Genomic DNA, 16,801 nt, shown 5'->3' on the forward strand with positions numbered 1-16,801 from the left:
ACATATGCCCCAATAGGGGATCCAACCCACAAACTCAGTATGTGCCCTGATGGGGAATTGAACCTGCTACCTTTTAAAAATACATATATATATATATATTTTTTTATTGATTTCAGAGAGGAAAAGAGAGGGAGAGCAAGATAGAAACATCAATGCTGAGAGAGAATCTTTGACTGGGTGACTCCTGCACACCCCTTACTGGGGACAGAGCCCACAACCTGAACATGTACCCTGATCTGAATCAAACTGCAACCTCCTGGTTCATAGGTTAACGCTCAACCACTGAGCCTCACTGGCTAGGTCGAACCCACCACCTTTTGGTGTACAGGACAATGTTCCACACAACCGAGCTACCTGGCCAGGGCCACCCTGACTTCCAGTCTCCTTACTGAGCATTTCCCCATGGCAGAACTGAGGTTCACTAGCGCCTTAAATAGTTTTTACAAGCAGAACTATAGATTAAATATCCAAACCCTGCTCTGGAGAGGCCCAAGCCATTTGTACTCCAGGAGACTGTACATTTGAAGGTGCCCTCAGGGGCACTCCCCCTCCAGGGGCCCAGGACTGCAGGACACAGGTACCTCACGGAAGCTGAGCTTGCCGTCAAAGTCCTCGTCCACCTCCTTGATCATGCTTTTCAGGCCCAGGTGGGTCTGGGGGGCCCCCAGTTTCTCCATCATCAGCTTCAGCTCCATCAGGTCGATGAAGCCGTCCCGTCCGGCATCATACCTGCAGAGTCAAAGGAAGTACACGGATGAGGCATGGCACAGCCAGGACGAAAGAACACTTGCTACTCTCCCAAGCGTGTGAATCTTTGGCCTCACTCATTGAAAAGCGACTCAAGTGCCTCCTGCTTTGCAGCACCTGGACCACAGCATCAGAAGGGACCACCTTCCTCAGGACACCTTTGGGCACTGCCTGCTATGATTCCCAGTGGATCTTGTACGACATGTTTGTTTTTAATGATTTATCTCCATAAGTGGACCATAGTTTCCTGACGATGAAAATATTCCTGTTTACCTTTATTCCCCCCATTTTTTGTCAATAAACATCAACGGAATCTCCTGATACTGGACAGCAGGCGAGCTGCAGGAAGGTGCCCCATGCACCCACTATCTTCACACAAAGCAACCAGAGACTCCAGTAGCCTCCCCTCGGGTTTCTCTGCCCCCATTTCCACCAACCCCTCCGCTCAACCTTCTGTCTCCTGCTTATGCTTCCTGCCCTTGCACGAGACTGTGAATCAGGCTTGGCCACTGCACCCTGGCTTTATGCTTTGCCCTCTGGCTCACTCATCTAGTCTCCAGTTCTGAACGGTCACTTTGGTGTGAGTGACAGCTGAGAGGGATCCCGGCCCTGTCCTCTTGTCTGAGTTTTAATCACAGAGCCAGCACCTCTGCTGGTTGTCCCTTGAGGCCCCATCCCTCTTCCTGGAAACAAACCCAGCCACCCCCACGTGGAGATCCAGCCCTGCCCTCTATTGCAGAATGCCTAGGTCAGCCCAGTAAGGTCTTCTTTAGCCTTCTGTCCTCTGCTTTCTCCTGACCACTCCACCTGCCTTCTCTACACATTCGGCTATTACAGCATTTTCTTTTTTCTTTCTTTTTTTTTTTTTTTTTAATATATTTTTTATTGATTTTTTACAGAGAGGAAAGGAGAGAGATAGAGAGCTAGAAGTGTCGATGAGAGAGAAACATCGACCAGCCGCCTCCTGCACACCCCCCACCGGGGATGTGCCCGCAACCAATGTACATGCCCCCGACCGGAATCGAACCCGGGACCCCTCAGTCCGCAGACCGACGCTCTACCACTGAGCCAAACCGGTTTCGGCTATTACAGCATTTTCTCACAGACTCCCTAGACTCCTCCCTTCAAGTCCATCTTCTCTTCTGCTGCCTAGAGTTCTCTCTTGCTTTAAAAAACATATCCATGCATAATCGCCAAAAGGTGAACAACTCACATATCTACTGACACTTGAGTGGATAAATAAAATGTGGTATATCCATACAATCAATGGGATATGGCGTACTAATTATACAGTAGAATATTATTTGCAATAAAAAGGAATGAAATTCTGTTACATGCTGCGACATGATTGAACCTTGACAACATTATGCTGGGGTTGAAATAAGCCAGATACAAAAGACAAATACTGCACAATTGCATCTATTTGAGGTATCTAGAATTCATAGAGATAGAAAGTAGAACAGTGGTTAGCAGGGAGTGGGGGAATGAGGAGTTACTGTTCAATGGGCTAGAGCCACTATTTTCAACCAGCGTGCAGTGGCACAGTGGTGTGTCATAAGAATCATGCAATACCTGATGTCACCAGGGGCATTGACCTCTTTTCCCTTAAACTGTCAAAGAAAAAAAAAATGGCAACAACCGACACAACAATAACTGTGTAAACGACAGTTATACCTTTATTTTTTTTTGTCAGACTGGCCAAAAAAATATATATATATTTGTTGGTGTGCCACAAAATTTTAGTAATGAGTTTACGTGTGCCATGAGATAAAAAAAGGTTGAAAATCTCTGGGCTAGAGTTTCAGTTTGGGATGTGAAAAAGTTTCTGGAGATGGATGGTGATGATGGTTAAAAAAAATATATGGTTTCTTCACTCTCTATATCGCCCTTCCCCCAACCTAACAACAAAAACCCACCATTGTTGAGAACCACACCACCACCCACCAGGAATTACAGCCTGTAGGCAACCAGAAATCCATCTCTGTGGGCTGGAGGTATTCTGAGGCCCACGGGGTTGGGCTGGACATGAGGCCTGTACTGCTCGACATAATCCAGCCACAGTGGCTGACTCACGCCAGTCCTCCCACCCGGAACACACCACGCACCCAGAGCACGCCACCCACCCACTCCAGACTCTCTAGGGGGCCTTTCTATACCCCAGAGCTCTGGGAGCTGCCCTTGTCTCCTCTGATCTCCAACAGCACCCATTGTCTGTCCCCCTCTGGAATTCGCTGACGCAACCTCCTTCTGCTTGGCACCTTCCAACTCAAGCAGCTCAGTGCTCTCACTAAGCACTGCCTCCTTGCCTGGGAGAATCACAGTATGAGTGCTACTGGGTGCAGGCAAGACCCCTGGATCTGCTGGTGACACCAAGGACTCTTTTTTTTTTTTTTTTTAAATATATTTTATTGATTTTTTACAGAGAGGAAGGGAGAGTGAGAGAGCTAGAAATGTTGATGAGAGAGAAACATCGACCAGCTGCCTCTTGCACACCCCCTACTGGGGATGTGTCCACAACCAATGTACATGCCCTTGACTGGAATCGAACCTGGGACCCTTCAGTCCGCAGACTGACGCTCTACCACTGAGCCAAACCAGCTTCGGCGACACCAAGGACTCTTAAGGACAAAACAGGTGTCCAGGTCTGGAAGGAGCAAAGTTCTTCTGGGTTTCCAGGAAGGGGGCAGCATGTATGAATCACAGATGGACCAGTCCAGGATCTAGTATTACCAAAGGATGGCTTGTGAGCTCTTTAAAAAGGAAACAATGATTGCCATCAGTTCAATAAATATAATTCAGGGGTGGGCCTTATTTACTCGGTTTTAATTTTTTTTAAATAACGGCTTTATCAAGATATACACTGAGTGGCCAGATTATTATGATCTCTGAACGCATAATAATCTGGCCATTCAGTATATACACATATGCATATACATATACACACATATATATACATATACACACATATATATACATACATATTAGAGGCTCAGTGCATGAATTTGTGCATGGGTGGGGTCCAGCCAGCCTGGCTAGGGGGAGGGGATATGGGAGGTTGGCTGACCTGCCTGCTGGTCGAACTCCTGGTTGAGGGGACAATTTGCATATTAGCCTTTTATTATATAAGATATACACTGAGTGGCCAGATTATTATGCATTCAGAGATCATAATAATCTGGCCACTCAGTGTATATTATAAAATTAATTTTTAAAATTTGAATTCACAAAATTGTGCAGCCACCATCACTATTTAACTCCAGAACACTTCGTCACCCAAAAACAAATCTGTATGGTTATTCCCACTCCCCTCTCCCCAACGCCTCCCCCTAGCAACGACTAGTTTGTTTTCTGTCCCTATGTATTTGCCTATCAGATAAATGGAATCATCCCATATGTGACCTTTTGTATCTGGTTTCTTTCATTTAGCATAATGTTTTTAAGGTGGCATATGTTAATCAGCACTTTATTCCTTTTTATTCATTGCTAAATAATGTCCTATTGTATAAATATACCACACTTTACTTATCCGTTCATCAGTTGATAGACATTTGAGTTGTTTTCACTTTTGATTGTTATGAACAATGCTGCTACCACACTCACGTACAAGTTTTTGTGCAGACATACGTTTTCATTTCCCTTTGGTATATATCCAAGAGTGGAATTGCTAAGACACATGTTCATTTGCTTTTGAAACAAGATTGTCAAGCTAGTCCCTCAGAAAACCACTGCTAACCCGTTATCTCTGCCAGGGTGAGCAAGGCCCCTCTGATAGGCTGCTGGGGGAAAGATAAACAGGTCACAGGTGCCTTTACAATTAGGTGGGTTTGCTATTGGTTGTAGAGCAACCTTGAAGGTGCCAACTACCAAATCTGCTGGTGACACAAAGTTGGGGCAGAAGCGAGGCCCAAAAGATCTCAGCAGCTGTGATGTCCAGGATAAAACAGAGCAAGGAGAGCACACATTACCTAGCAACCCCACTTCTGGGTGTACACCCAACAGTACTGAAAGCAGGGACTTGGCCCGGCCGGCATGGCTCAGTGGTTGAGCATCCACCTATGAACCAAGAGGTCAAGGTTCAATTCCCGGTCAGGGCACATCCCCGGGCATGCAGGAGGCAGCTGATCAATGATTCTCTCTTATCATTAATGTTTCTCCCTCTCCCTTCCTCTCTGAAATTAGTAAAAATATATTTTAAAAGAGAGCAGGGACTCGAACATGTTCTAGCAGCATTATTCACAATACTCAAAGGTGAAAACAACTCAAATGCCCATTGATGGATGACTAAATAAACAAAATGTGGTGTGTACTCACAATGGAATATTATTCAGTTTTAAAAAGGAAAGAGCCCAGCTGGTATGGCTCAGTTGGTTGAGCATCAACCCATGAACCAGAAGGTCATTGGTTCGATTCCTGGTCAGGGCACCTTCCTGGGTTGCGGGCTCAATCCTCAGTAGGGGGCATGCAGGAGGCAGTCAACCGATGTATCTCTCTCACTGATGTTTTTTTCTCTCTATCCCTCTCCTTTACTCTAAACATATAATAATATGGGGTTTTTTTTGTTTTTGTTTTTTAAAGAAAGGAAATTCTGGCAGATGCTACAACATGGACAAATACTGTATGATTCCACTTATAGGAGGTACCGAGAATAGTCAGACTCACAGAAAGTAGAATGGTGGTGGGAATGAAATGAGGTGCTCTTATTTCCTTGTTTTTGCTAACAGAGTTTCAGTTTTACAAGATGAAAAGAATTGTGGAGATGGATGATGGTGATGGTTGCCCAACAATGTGAATACACATCATGCCACTGAAACTGTGCACTTAATAATGGGTAAAGTAGTAAAATTTATACCTTATCACAACTTTTTTTAAAGGCAAGATCGCAAAACTAAGTCCTCCACACCCACTTCTCAAGTGCAGGTCTCGGAGGAAAGGGCTCTGTGTGATGACATTTGGAGATTTGCCGGATGCCAGTGAGTTGAGAGTTGTCCAAAACCCACGGGTAAAATCATGACGGTGAGAAGGAAAAGTTCCCAATCCTGGACAAGGGGGGCGGCAGTACTCCCCAGTCTGCTCCACTCCAGGCGGACCCCAACACCGAGGCCTACGGGCCTGGTCAGTGGGGAGCACCCAGGAAGGGGGTGGTGTAAGACCCCACCAGGATTAGAGTGGAAGGAGCCTGGAGCATTTGGCGCGGGAAGCAGAGAGCTGTCCTCAGGTTGTGCATTTAGTTCCCGGGAACCTCTGGACGGCGAGGACTGGGCTCTGTGCGTGGCCAGCACAGGAGCGGCCTTAGCCAACACAAGGAAGAGCGCTCTGGCAAAAACAGGCGACGAGGAGGAGACCTGAGAAAGGAGAGCTCTTACAAACAGGCCACCGGCACAGGCTCCGTTACAGGGAGTCCTAGTCAAAGTAAACAGGCCTCTTTCGTGTGGAACTTTCCAGAGCCTTCCATGCGGTCATGTGTCTGAGATTTAGCAGAGGAAAACGGCGCACAGACTCGTCTGACCACAGGTCTCTGCATCTGGGAAATTTCCACCGGAGGAGGCACAACTGACACCCTGGGGTGCCAGAGAGTTAACTTTGGGAAACACTTCCTTGGGCAATTCCAGAAGGGCGACTAGTTACACGACCAGCACAGCCGCTTCCATGCTGAGATTTTGAATGGAATGGCCTCCACCCACTGCTCAGCGCACTGCGTGCAATCCACCCAAGTTTGCGGAGGAAACTAAAGCCATGAGGGGGGAAGGGGTGCATTCAAGATGGGAACCATTGGGGGCTGACGCCCAGAGGGTCAGGGTCTGAACATTAAGGAAGGAAAAGAGAAGGCAGGAAAGGAGCAGCCCCGAAACTTAGGTGAAGAGACTGAGGGGGGCCCAGGAAGAAGAGGTAAACAGGGGCGAGGAAGGAGATGAGAAAAGATCGGGGAACAAAGCAGGAATTTGTCCTCGGGGTGGGGGGTTGGGGGCAGGAACGAGGACCAGGGTTTCCCTGCTCCCCTAACCTGGAGCAACATGCTCCCCGCTCACCCACCCACCCCCAGCACAGGGGGGCTGTGGAGAGCAGGCCATGCGTGGGGAGGGGCTTGGAGATTTTCTTCTTGTTTTGTTTTTGTTTTTGTTTTTTGGTGTTCTTTTTTTCATCTGGATTGTGGTTGAGAGGAGTTCAGAAGGTTTAAAAAACCTTTATTTTAGGCCCTGAAGCTTCAAACATTCTCCAGACCTAAGAAAAAGGACAAATATGTCAGAAAGGGACTCAACACAGCCTGGAAACAGGTTAAGGAATTCCACTTTCTGTGACTGGGCAGGAAAGTTTGGTTTGACCACTCTTTCCTGCCCCAGGGGGCAGATCCCAGACAGGAGAAAGAGCCGAAGCTGCAGCCACAGCCCCGCTGGGGTCCCGCCGTGAGCCACCAGCTTGGCAGAGGAATAGACAGCGTGTAGACAGAGGGGACATCTCCAAGGCCAAGAGAGACAGGGAAGGAGGGGGTCATGAGCCAGCCACCGCCTTCCCTCCTGGGACGCAGCGAAGGCTGCTTTCGCTGCCCCTGCTGGAAGCACCGGCCCAGTGCCATCTCCGTAAGTCCTGGCAGGACTATAAAGTGGTCCCAGTAGTGGCATCTTTACCCCTCCCCATGGAGCTGGCATTGATCATTCAGACGATCATTTGTCCACAGTCCCGTCCTTCAGGGCCTGCTTTTGCAAGAGGGGCAAAAAGACTTCCCAAGTGCCCTGTCATCTTACTGTTCTGTCTGCTCCTCTCCCAGCATCTAAGACGCTATATGCGTGCAGCACACACAATGGGATTCAGGGTGCCTAATAACTGAAACCGGTCTGCTCTGCAGTTCACGACGCATTGTCTCATATTCCAATCCTTTTCATCTTTACCCTTCCCATGAAGAATTAATAATAGCCACCTGTTTTATTGCGAGCTTACTAAGGGCCAGGCACTGTGCTAAATCGCCTCGCTGAACTCAACAGTTCTGTAAAGTGGTGATGAGTCACCCGCTTGATGGATGGTGGCAGCTGAGGGAGGCAGCATAGCCAAGTCCTGTGTGGGTCCCGATGAGCCTGGGACTTCCAGACCGGAGCTTGGCTCTACGTGGGCGTGGAGAACGCAGAAATGATGGTTAACTGAGTTATACCATGTGCCCCTCAACTTGGAGGCGGGCCAGGGGGCACCGTGCCTACTCAACGTCCCAATGCACAGACCCTACTGCAACTGTGAGGTTTACACCTCTTACAATTCACACGTGGAGCCTTTGGCAGAAGTGAGCCAGGTTGCTGAGTCCCGAATGTGGGTGGGTTTTGATTTTGGTCTTAACGCACGATGCTTCGGACTGCCCAGAGATGCAAAGTCATTCGTTCTTGGCCAAGAGAAAACTGAGGTTGCCATCTTATAAACATTTGGAGAAAGTCTCACCAGCCAAGCCCTTGAAATAAATTTAAATTGATTTAACCCCCCGCAACACACCCCCAACACACCCTCTGGGGGATGTAGTATTGTCTGGCTGATGAAGAAACCAGGCCCATCAAGGTCAACCAGCCCAAGGTCACTAGGGCCTGGTGAGGTGAACAAGGAGGACATCCATCCTGATGCCCAAGCCTGCAGCCCACCCCTGGGGCTGGGAGGCATGGCCAGCAGAGGCAGGTTCTGGGGAAGGAAGATTTAGTAGCAGGCCAGTCCTTACACAATGCCAAGGCTGCCCCTCCAAGGACAGTTCCCAGAGACAGGTTAGCCAAAGCTAAGGTACAGAGGAGTTTCTGGGGAAGTCGGGTGTTAAAAAGATCAGGGCCTTTCTGAAGGCTGGAAGATTCCCTACCCTATTCCCACATCCCACGGTGGGTGCGGCTGCAGGTGCAGACGCTGAGCGGAGGGGCCCCGGCTGGCCCAGAGGGCACAACAGCCTGCTTCCCTGTGCTCAGGGGCCCTCTTCCGAGGCCACGGCAGTGTGGAAGCCCCTCTAGACAAGGCGGCTGACAACCGCTCATCTTCCGTCAGACTTTGGGGCCTGTGGGGAAGGCAAATGGAGTTGGGTTTGGCCTCCTTATCCTAGAAAAACGCTTTTGCTGCCTGCCCCATGAGAATGCTGTCACGTTCCTTGCACTTTGGAACCCAGCCCTGAGCAAAGGAAGCAGCACCTAGAACAGCCTGCCCACGTCGGGCCCGCCCGCACTGCCCCGTTGGCAGGGCCACCCGCCAAGCATCGCCCCCGGAGACGGATGTCACTTCCCAGCACTGGGATGTGGGACCAGGTCACAGGGGAGCCTAGGAGGGGAAGGCCAGGAGAGGGAGGGGGACCAGGCCCAGGGAGGCCCCACGGGCAGGGTCCCGGCCCTGAGCCTCCTGGGGCTTTCTCTCTCTCTCTCCAAGCCTGGCCTAACCCTGCAGCCACACCCCCACCATTTCAAACCATCTAACTGTTTTCTTTTCCTCCCCACGGTTTACATCTTTCAAATGCCTGCAGGCTTATATTAGAACTCCCTTAAGCCCTTGGCTCCCCACTACTAACATCTTAGCTCCTTTTTTCCCCCCTATCATTTAAATTTTAACCCAGCGATTTCTTAGTAAAGACAACCGGGGATATTAAAGAAAACCCACATGTAATCCCAAAACCTAGCACCCTTTCGTGTTTCCAGGGGCTTCCCGCTAGCCCTCCTCGGGACTGGTGACCTTTCCCCATGTTTTTGCTTTAAAATGTCTTCGGCCCTGCCCTGGCCAGCGTGGCTCAGGGCTGGCGTGGGCCCGTGCACCAAAAGGTTGACAGTGGACTCCCAGTCAGGGCACTTGCCGGGTTGCAGGTTCAGTCAGGTAAGGGGTCTGCGGGAGGGAGTGGGTGGATGATTTTCTCTCATCACTATCTCTCTTTCCCTCTCCCTTCCTCTCTCTGAAAACAATAAAATAAAATTAAAAAACACACATATAAATAAATATTTTTTAAAATCTTTAAAATGTCCTCAGTCCCTGTCATCTGTCTGCTCTCCAGGTTTTGTTAGGGAGAGACCTGCTGACAGAGGCCGGGTTCAAGCCCAGCCCCGCCACTCACTTGGGAGAGGCCTGGGCTGGGGGCCCTCTGCAGTCGGGGTGTGGCCCTCTGCAGACGGGTGTGAGAGCCATCTGTGCCGCGCAGGGCGGGAGAGGGGCCAAACGGAGATAAGACGCCTGCACCGGGCCCTGCACCTGGGAAGTGGCCAGCGCGAGGGAGCTGTTTCTAAAAGCAGTGCCTGTCTGCAGCCACGAAGAGGAAGCTGACAGCTTCCAGGGCTTCTGCTCTGAATTGCTGCCCACACTCAACCAGGCCTCAAACAGGCCCCACCACCTTAGCGTTCTGCAGGGAACCCAAATCCACAGCCTGCGGTGGCTCCCTGCCCTGACTCTCCACCAGCCCTTACCGAGGGACCCGCCCAGCCATCCTATGTCAGAGGACCAGGTCTGCTCCCAAGGGCCCACTCTTTACTGACTGGGTGGGTGAGCAAGGCCAGGCTGAGATCTCTGAACACACGGCTGTGTGTCCCTGTGACCTAGAAAAGCCCCCAGAGGGGCCAGTGGCGCCTGGTCCTCACCCCACCAAAGGCCCGCTAGCAAGGGGGCGAGGGCCAGTGTCCAATGTGGGCCCAGAGCCGGCAGCTCCTTTTTCCACGAATCACTGGGCTCCTGCTGAGCGGAGCCCCTGGGTGTTCTTGGTTTTCAGCGCACAAATAATCTTGCCTTAATGGAAGAAAGAAGCCGCCAGCTTTTGTCCGTCGAAGGCTCAGCCATCAGAAACTCCCCAGGGGCCCCTCAGAAGGGGGCTCTCAGGGGGGTGGCAGTGCCCCAGAAAATGCCTTAGTGTTGGGGGATCATGCCTCAGACCTCACCAGGGCACCGGGACACCCCCACTTTTCTTTCAAAAGGCCTCGTATGGAAATCGTGTATTTCAAACAGGCAGGGGCTGGCTACTCAAGGTGTGGTCCTGGGACCAGGTCACCCAGGATTGTGAGAAACGCTGTATCAGGCCCCATTCCTGCTGGTGCCCAGGCTCTTTCAAGCAGGAGAAAGGCACTGTGCCAGACTATCCCCAAGGTGAGTGGCCTTTCCTGGGGGCCCCCCACCTTCTCACTGTGCGGATCCCTAGCTGGGCCTAGCCACATGAGCCTCAGGACTCCCCAAGGTCACAGGACCGCCCCTCCTCCTCCAGACTCCCCCGGTGGCCCATTCGCTCAGTCTCTGGTTTCCTAGTCTTTGTGTGGGTCCCCCTCCACCTCCCAGCTGTCAAGTCATCTGCTGCCCCTTCCTTCCTTCTTTCCTTCCTGTTTGCTGCAGGGAAACCAGATCTCCACGTGTGTTACCACTGCTTGCAAAGGTAAGAGTAAGCAGGCTCTGAGCCAGGGCCCGGGGGACTCGCAGGAGTTAAGTGCGAAGGCTGGAGCCCAAGGTCTTTGATTTCCAATCAGGCTGCTCCCAGCCAGCTTTGTCAAGTTCTATTCACCCTCTCACTCACCACCAGGCTCCCAGCTACCTGGGGCCACTCCCCAGCAGGAGGAAAGCACAAAGACCAGTCCCAGCGGGAAGCCGAGGGACAAAGAGACAGTTGAGCTGTGATAAGGCCGGAACTTGGGCAGAGCTGGAGTGGAAGGAGGTGCGGGGACAGAGGAGCAAATGCGCTGAGAGGGAGCCACCATCACCAGTCTAGTCCAGAGGTGCCAGGATGGCCCAGAAGGGGGCACAGGGCCCACTCTCACAAAGCATCCTGGGAGAGTTGTGTCTGCCAAAGGGCAACAGGGGGCGACCCTCAAAGAGTCTGAGGCAGAGACGCAGCATCAGAGAGCTGTTTCAGAAAGACCTCTCAGCTCTGTGAGCAGAATGGGTTTTGTGAGGGGTGGGAGATGAGCAGACTAAGGCAGGGGGCCCAGTGGGGGAACGCCACGTAGTCCTAGCCATGGAGGGATGCGGGGGGCGGGGGGGCGGGGGGGGACAATGGGCAATGGTGAGGTGGGAGCTGTACCGGGTACAGGTGAACATCAGCTTCACCTGTTTTGTGCACGTACTCTGATGTCTGAAAGCTCATAAAGAAAAGCGGGGGCAGCCCTGGCCAGATAGCTTAGTTTATTAGAACATTGTCCCGATAGGCCAAGGTTGTGGGTTCGATCCCTAGTCAGGGCACATACAAGAATCAACCAATGAATGCATAAATAAGTAGAAAACAAAACTAACTCTCTCTCTCTCTCTCTCTCTCTCTCTCTCTCTCTCTCCCTCCCTCTTTTTAAAAAGTGGGGTTCAAGCTGAGCTCCCCCACTACAGAACACCAACCGTGTGCTCAGCACCCGACAAGACAGCAGAGAGGAGGCAGAGCCAGGCGGCTGCTACTCAGGCTTCAGTGCAATCAGGGAAGTCTACTTAGTCCCAAATGCATGCCGGGAGTGGCCCTACTGGGGACTGCCCCGTGGATTCAGGAGGAGAGATGGCAAGGGGTGATGGCACAGACAGCAGCTCGCTGCACCAAGCCGCCAGGCCCAGCCTCATGCTCTTGCACTGGTTGCCATAACGCAATAGTGGGAAGACCTCAGTACAACCCTCGGGCTGATGCCAGCAACCCAGAGTGGAGACAAAGCCAACCAGTCGCCATGGCCATCCCCAAAGGAACGTGCCGGAGACAATGCCATAGCAGGCCAGTGGCGCAGTCTTTCAGCCGCACTGAAGGCACAAATGCCCTCTCACCACGAAGGAACGGTGGAGTGCAGAAGGAAGAGCACCGGAAAGCTTCTGGCTCAGCAACGCAAGTGTAATGGTCACAATCCCTCCTCCTGGAGCCTGGAGGGCCCCTCCTGAGGAAGGTGGAAGACAGCGGTGGCTGGCCGTGTGCCCCTGCGGTCAGACTCCTCTGGCTCAGTCCCCTGGTGACCTCCTGTGCTGTGTGTCCCTGGGCAAGTTACTCGAACTCTCTGGGCTGCCAATTCCTCTTTTGTCTAGTTGTTGCCGAAATGAAAGGAAGGCAGAGAAACGCTCAGCTCATCAACGAGGGCTCCCGTTCCTGGTTTTGGTTGCTATTATCTCTTTAAAGAGAAAGACCCTCATCCTGGGGCCCCCCCTTAGTCCTCTGGAAATTGGGGCACTCTTGCTGGGTTTGGGCAAATATGGACTGGGGACTGTTTGGGGACAGGGGAATGGGGTGAGTGGGTCTGGGAATCGAATTCCAGGCAATCCATCCTGAAAGGAGGTGAGAGGAAAGGAGGGAGGTTGTGAGGACACAACAGTCGGGTCCCAAGGGAAGCCTGTCTGGACAAAGACTGATTGGGGGGTGAGGGGGGGAGAGGGGGGGCGGGTAAAAGGCTCTTCTGATCAGGGATGTCGAGACGAGACGGGTGATGGTGGGTTCTTTGCTGTGAAAGTGCAGTAAAGGGGTGCCTCCCCTTAGCTCCCAACTTTCCCCACAGAAGTCCTGAGGGGCCAGACAACCAGGCAGAGGAGCCCCTGGAAACCCAGCTCTGGGAATCCCGGGAGCCCTGTGAGTCTCGGGGGACTGGGTCCCCCCAAACAACCCTGGGCTTTCATACCCAGACTTGGTCTGGCCTGGGGCAGCCCCGCAGTGCCCCGCCCCTCTTGACCCCAAGACCAGGAGGAGTCTGGGCGGAAATGGCCAGGGGGAGGCACAGGTCTCGGGGGAGCTGAAGTGGGCAGCGGAGGATGAGGCTGTCACTCCAAACCCGGAGGAAGAGCACTGGCTGCCGCCCTCCGAGTCTGGCTCTGCACCCGCTGCTTCCCTGCCGCCTGTCCCTCTCCTGTGTCCCTGCGCTGGGCTGGCACCACCTTAAATCCAGTGGCCCTGTGGGCCGGAGGGACCGGCAGCTCCGAGTGGAAAGAACATGGGGCTGGGACTGGCGTGACCTAATTAAGGCTGTGACCGCACACCAAGTAGTCACGCGATCTTGGGGACAACCTGAGAAGGTGGTCACTTACCTTTTTCCACATCTCACTTACAGGCGTGTGCCCGTGTGGCATGTGGTCCGTGTCACAGCTAGAAGGAACTGTACCGCCCCGCTGAGAGCTCCCATTCCTCTGATGGCCCTGCGCGCTGCCCAGCTCCCCTGGGGCCCTCACTAGGGCCTCACTGCAGCTCCAGAGGAAGACCCTCTGCTGGGATCCTGGCACCCCTGCCCTCCTACGGCCCTGGGCCTGGCCCTGGGGTGACCGGGGGCCTGGGGGGAAGAAGTTAGCCACACAACCACAAAGACCCAACCCTGCCAAAAACCGGTTTGGCTCAGTGGATAGAGCGTCAGCCTGTGGACTGGAAGGTCCCAGGTTCGATTCCGGTCAAGGGCATGTACCTTGGTTGTGGGCACATCCCCAGTGGGGGTTGTGCAGGAGGCAGCTGATTGATGTTTCTCTCTCATCGATGTTTCTAACTCTCTGTCCCTCTCCCTTCCTCTCTGTAAAAAAATCAATAAAATATATTTTGGAAAAAAAAAAGAAGAAAAAAAAAGGACCCAACCCTGCCTTCCCAGGGCAAACCCTATGGAGCGGGAGGGGAACCTCACAAAATCAACAATAACAGACAGTTCTATAATAACAACTAAGTGCAATCAACTAGACAATGCAGGGTGTGGGAGAGAGGCTGTGGGGGGCATCAGGCCAGCAAGAGGAGGGCCAGGCTGGGGGAACCGGCGTGAGAGGAATTCAGCAGCCGGCCGGGCCTGGCCTAGAGTCCTGATGAGGAACTTTGTTCCCTGGGCCGCAGGGAGCTACCGAATGTTGTATGTTGTCCCCAAAGGTCTGAAAAGGAAAACAAGGTACTGCAATGAGATCTGGGCTCTGGCAAGAGGATGGATGGGAGGGGGACAGTTAGGAGGGAGCTGCCCAGGCCTCCGGCAGGTGGTCCCGTGAGACCAGGAGGTCAGGAGGCCCGCAGAGGCTGTGCCCCACGTGGCCCCACCTGGCTGTGGAGGGGGAGGAGGGCTGCTAAGGACAGCTGAGATTTGGAGCCTAAGAAGCTGGGGGTGGAATGATATTTGTTGACGAGGGAAGCTCACTGGCACAGGGAACAAGTGTGCAGGCGGCCTGGGTCCCAATCTCACCACTTCCACCCTGTGACATTGGGCAAGTTACTTAGCTTCTCTGTGTCCCAGTTTCCTCGTCTGTAAGAGGGGCGTGATAACAGTACCCACCTCAGTGATTCTGATGTGCAAATGCTAGAAGCAGTGCCTGCACACAGTAGGCACTCTGTAAGCAATGTTGTCAGGTGGGGTCGAGGAGCCCAGTGCTCAGTAACATTGGCCTTTGTGGTAGGGCAGGGTCGGGGGGTTGGGGGGGCAAGCATGAGGCATTTAGGGAGGGCCGAGAGCCTGTCACCGGGGCCACGCTCCGCAGAGTGGGCGGGACCGGGGACAGCGCCTCCCCAAGGCCGGGGCAGAGCTCCCCAGGTCCCTTGGGCACAGAGCTGGGTGGCCAGCAGCCAGATCTTGTTGGAGAGGTAATGGCTGGGGACCACTGTCCCAGGCACAGTGGGTGTTCAGTGAGCAGAGCTGGGTGGGGCTGCGGGTCCACAGGTCCCCCTGCCATTCCCACCAGGATGGGGTGGAGGGGCCAGCCCTGAGCACGTGGCAATATGTAAGCCCCAAAGTGCATCCTCCTATTTCCCATAAACCAGGTCCACGCTGGCAAAGGGCTGAAGGCCTGTCGGCGACCCAGGGCAGCCTTGCATGGTGAGAGACCATGCAGCTACATCGCCCACCAGAGGTGGGGTCATCCCTTCGGAATCTGACCCCAGTGAGGCTGGAGGGAATCCACTGCTCTGTCCTGTCCCTGCTTCGCCAAGGCCCCCGCTGGTCTGGAACCAGGAACTGGCCAAGGAGACTGCTGCTGGCACTGGCAACCCAGTCCTTACCCCCCCAAAGCAAAGAATGTACCTTCATTCGGCCCTCACGGGGGGAGCCGAGGCTCAGATGAAAAGAAGATAAAACCAGGCCCAGACACCCCACACCCTTTCACCCACGCCTTGTACAAAGGCCTCCATGCCGAGACAGGGGCCCTAGCAACAGGACCCCAGGCAGCGCTGAAAGGAACGAGGGCCCTCAACGCACTGGACTCCCAGCCAGACGGTGGCTGGCTCCACGCACTCACCAACTCTCCCTCTGCAGCCCCTCCCGAAAGGAGGAACTCAGAGACTGGTGAGGATGGAGAGGAGAGGAGGTTTGGGGAGAGAGGAGGGAGAAGCCGGGGAGGCATCAGCAAAGAGTTTTTAAAGACAACGCAGGTGAGGAGTGTCCCTGATCAACTTGCCCCAGGAAGCCAGCTGGCCCTCCAGACGCAGAGGCAGAGGCGGGTGGTGGGCCCAGCAATGCCAGGCTCTCTGTAAGGTAGAAACTACTTCGGGCAAAAGCCGTTTTGCTGAGTTGGCCTAGGGCAGTGGTCGGCAAACTCATTAGTCAACTGAGCCAAATATCAACAGAACAGCCACTGAAATTTCTTTTGAGAGCCAAATTTTTTAAACTTAAACTTCTTCTAACGCCACTTCTTCAAAATAGACTCACCCAGGCCATGGTATTTTGTGAAAGAGCCATACTCAAGGGGCCAAAGAGCTGCAGTCTGCCGACCCCAGGCCTAGGGAATGGCTCAGACAAGCACCTTCTACCCCCAAACACACACACACACAGCGCTCCCAGCTGCCCGGGAGCCACAACCACAGGCAGAGAGAGACCATAGGGGTCTCCACTAAAACAGCACACGTGAGTGTCCCAGAGAAACAACCTCTACACTCAGGCATTCAGGAGCCCATTCCCTGCTTGCTACCTGGTCTGGGGAATCCAAGCCTGTGACAAAGCCCGTCTCAGGTGCACAAATTCAGAGGGACAGAAGAGAGCCGCAGCACACCGCTCAGGAAAAGACCCGAAGGACACAGGGGCCCCTTCCCTCCTCAATGACAGAACTCCCACTGTGGCCCGGGACGGGCCGCGCTGGGAAGGGAGCCCTATTGTGGTCTGATCACGGTCATCGCCTTCCTCTGGGCTGGGTGGGCCCATGACCCAGTGCTGGCCATGGGAGGCCAGAGGCCGGCGTAGGGGAAGACCTGGGAAAGAATTCC

The 16,801-nt window shown here is 53.1% G+C and overlaps 1 protein-coding gene across 2 annotated transcripts in view; it reads right to left on the reverse strand.

Annotated features, from left to right (window-relative positions):
- EFHD1 (EF-hand domain family member D1) overlaps window positions 1–16,801 on the reverse strand; it is a 44,160-nt gene that overhangs the window by 19,576 nt on the left and 7,783 nt on the right. For both annotated transcript variants that reach the window (XM_084891884.1, XM_084891883.1), the window contains exon 2: window positions 582–729. In XM_084891884.1, the coding sequence (XP_084748010.1) occupies window positions 582–695 (114 nt within the window). In that variant the 5' untranslated portion in view covers window positions 696–729. The remainder of the gene's footprint in view (window positions 1–581; window positions 730–16,801) is intronic.

The sequence above is a fragment of the Pipistrellus hanaki genome (genome assembly GCF_964339955.1).
Source record: "Pipistrellus hanaki genome assembly, chromosome: 8".
In the NCBI taxonomy this organism is placed as follows: Eukaryota; Metazoa; Chordata; class Mammalia; order Chiroptera; family Vespertilionidae; genus Pipistrellus; species Pipistrellus hanaki.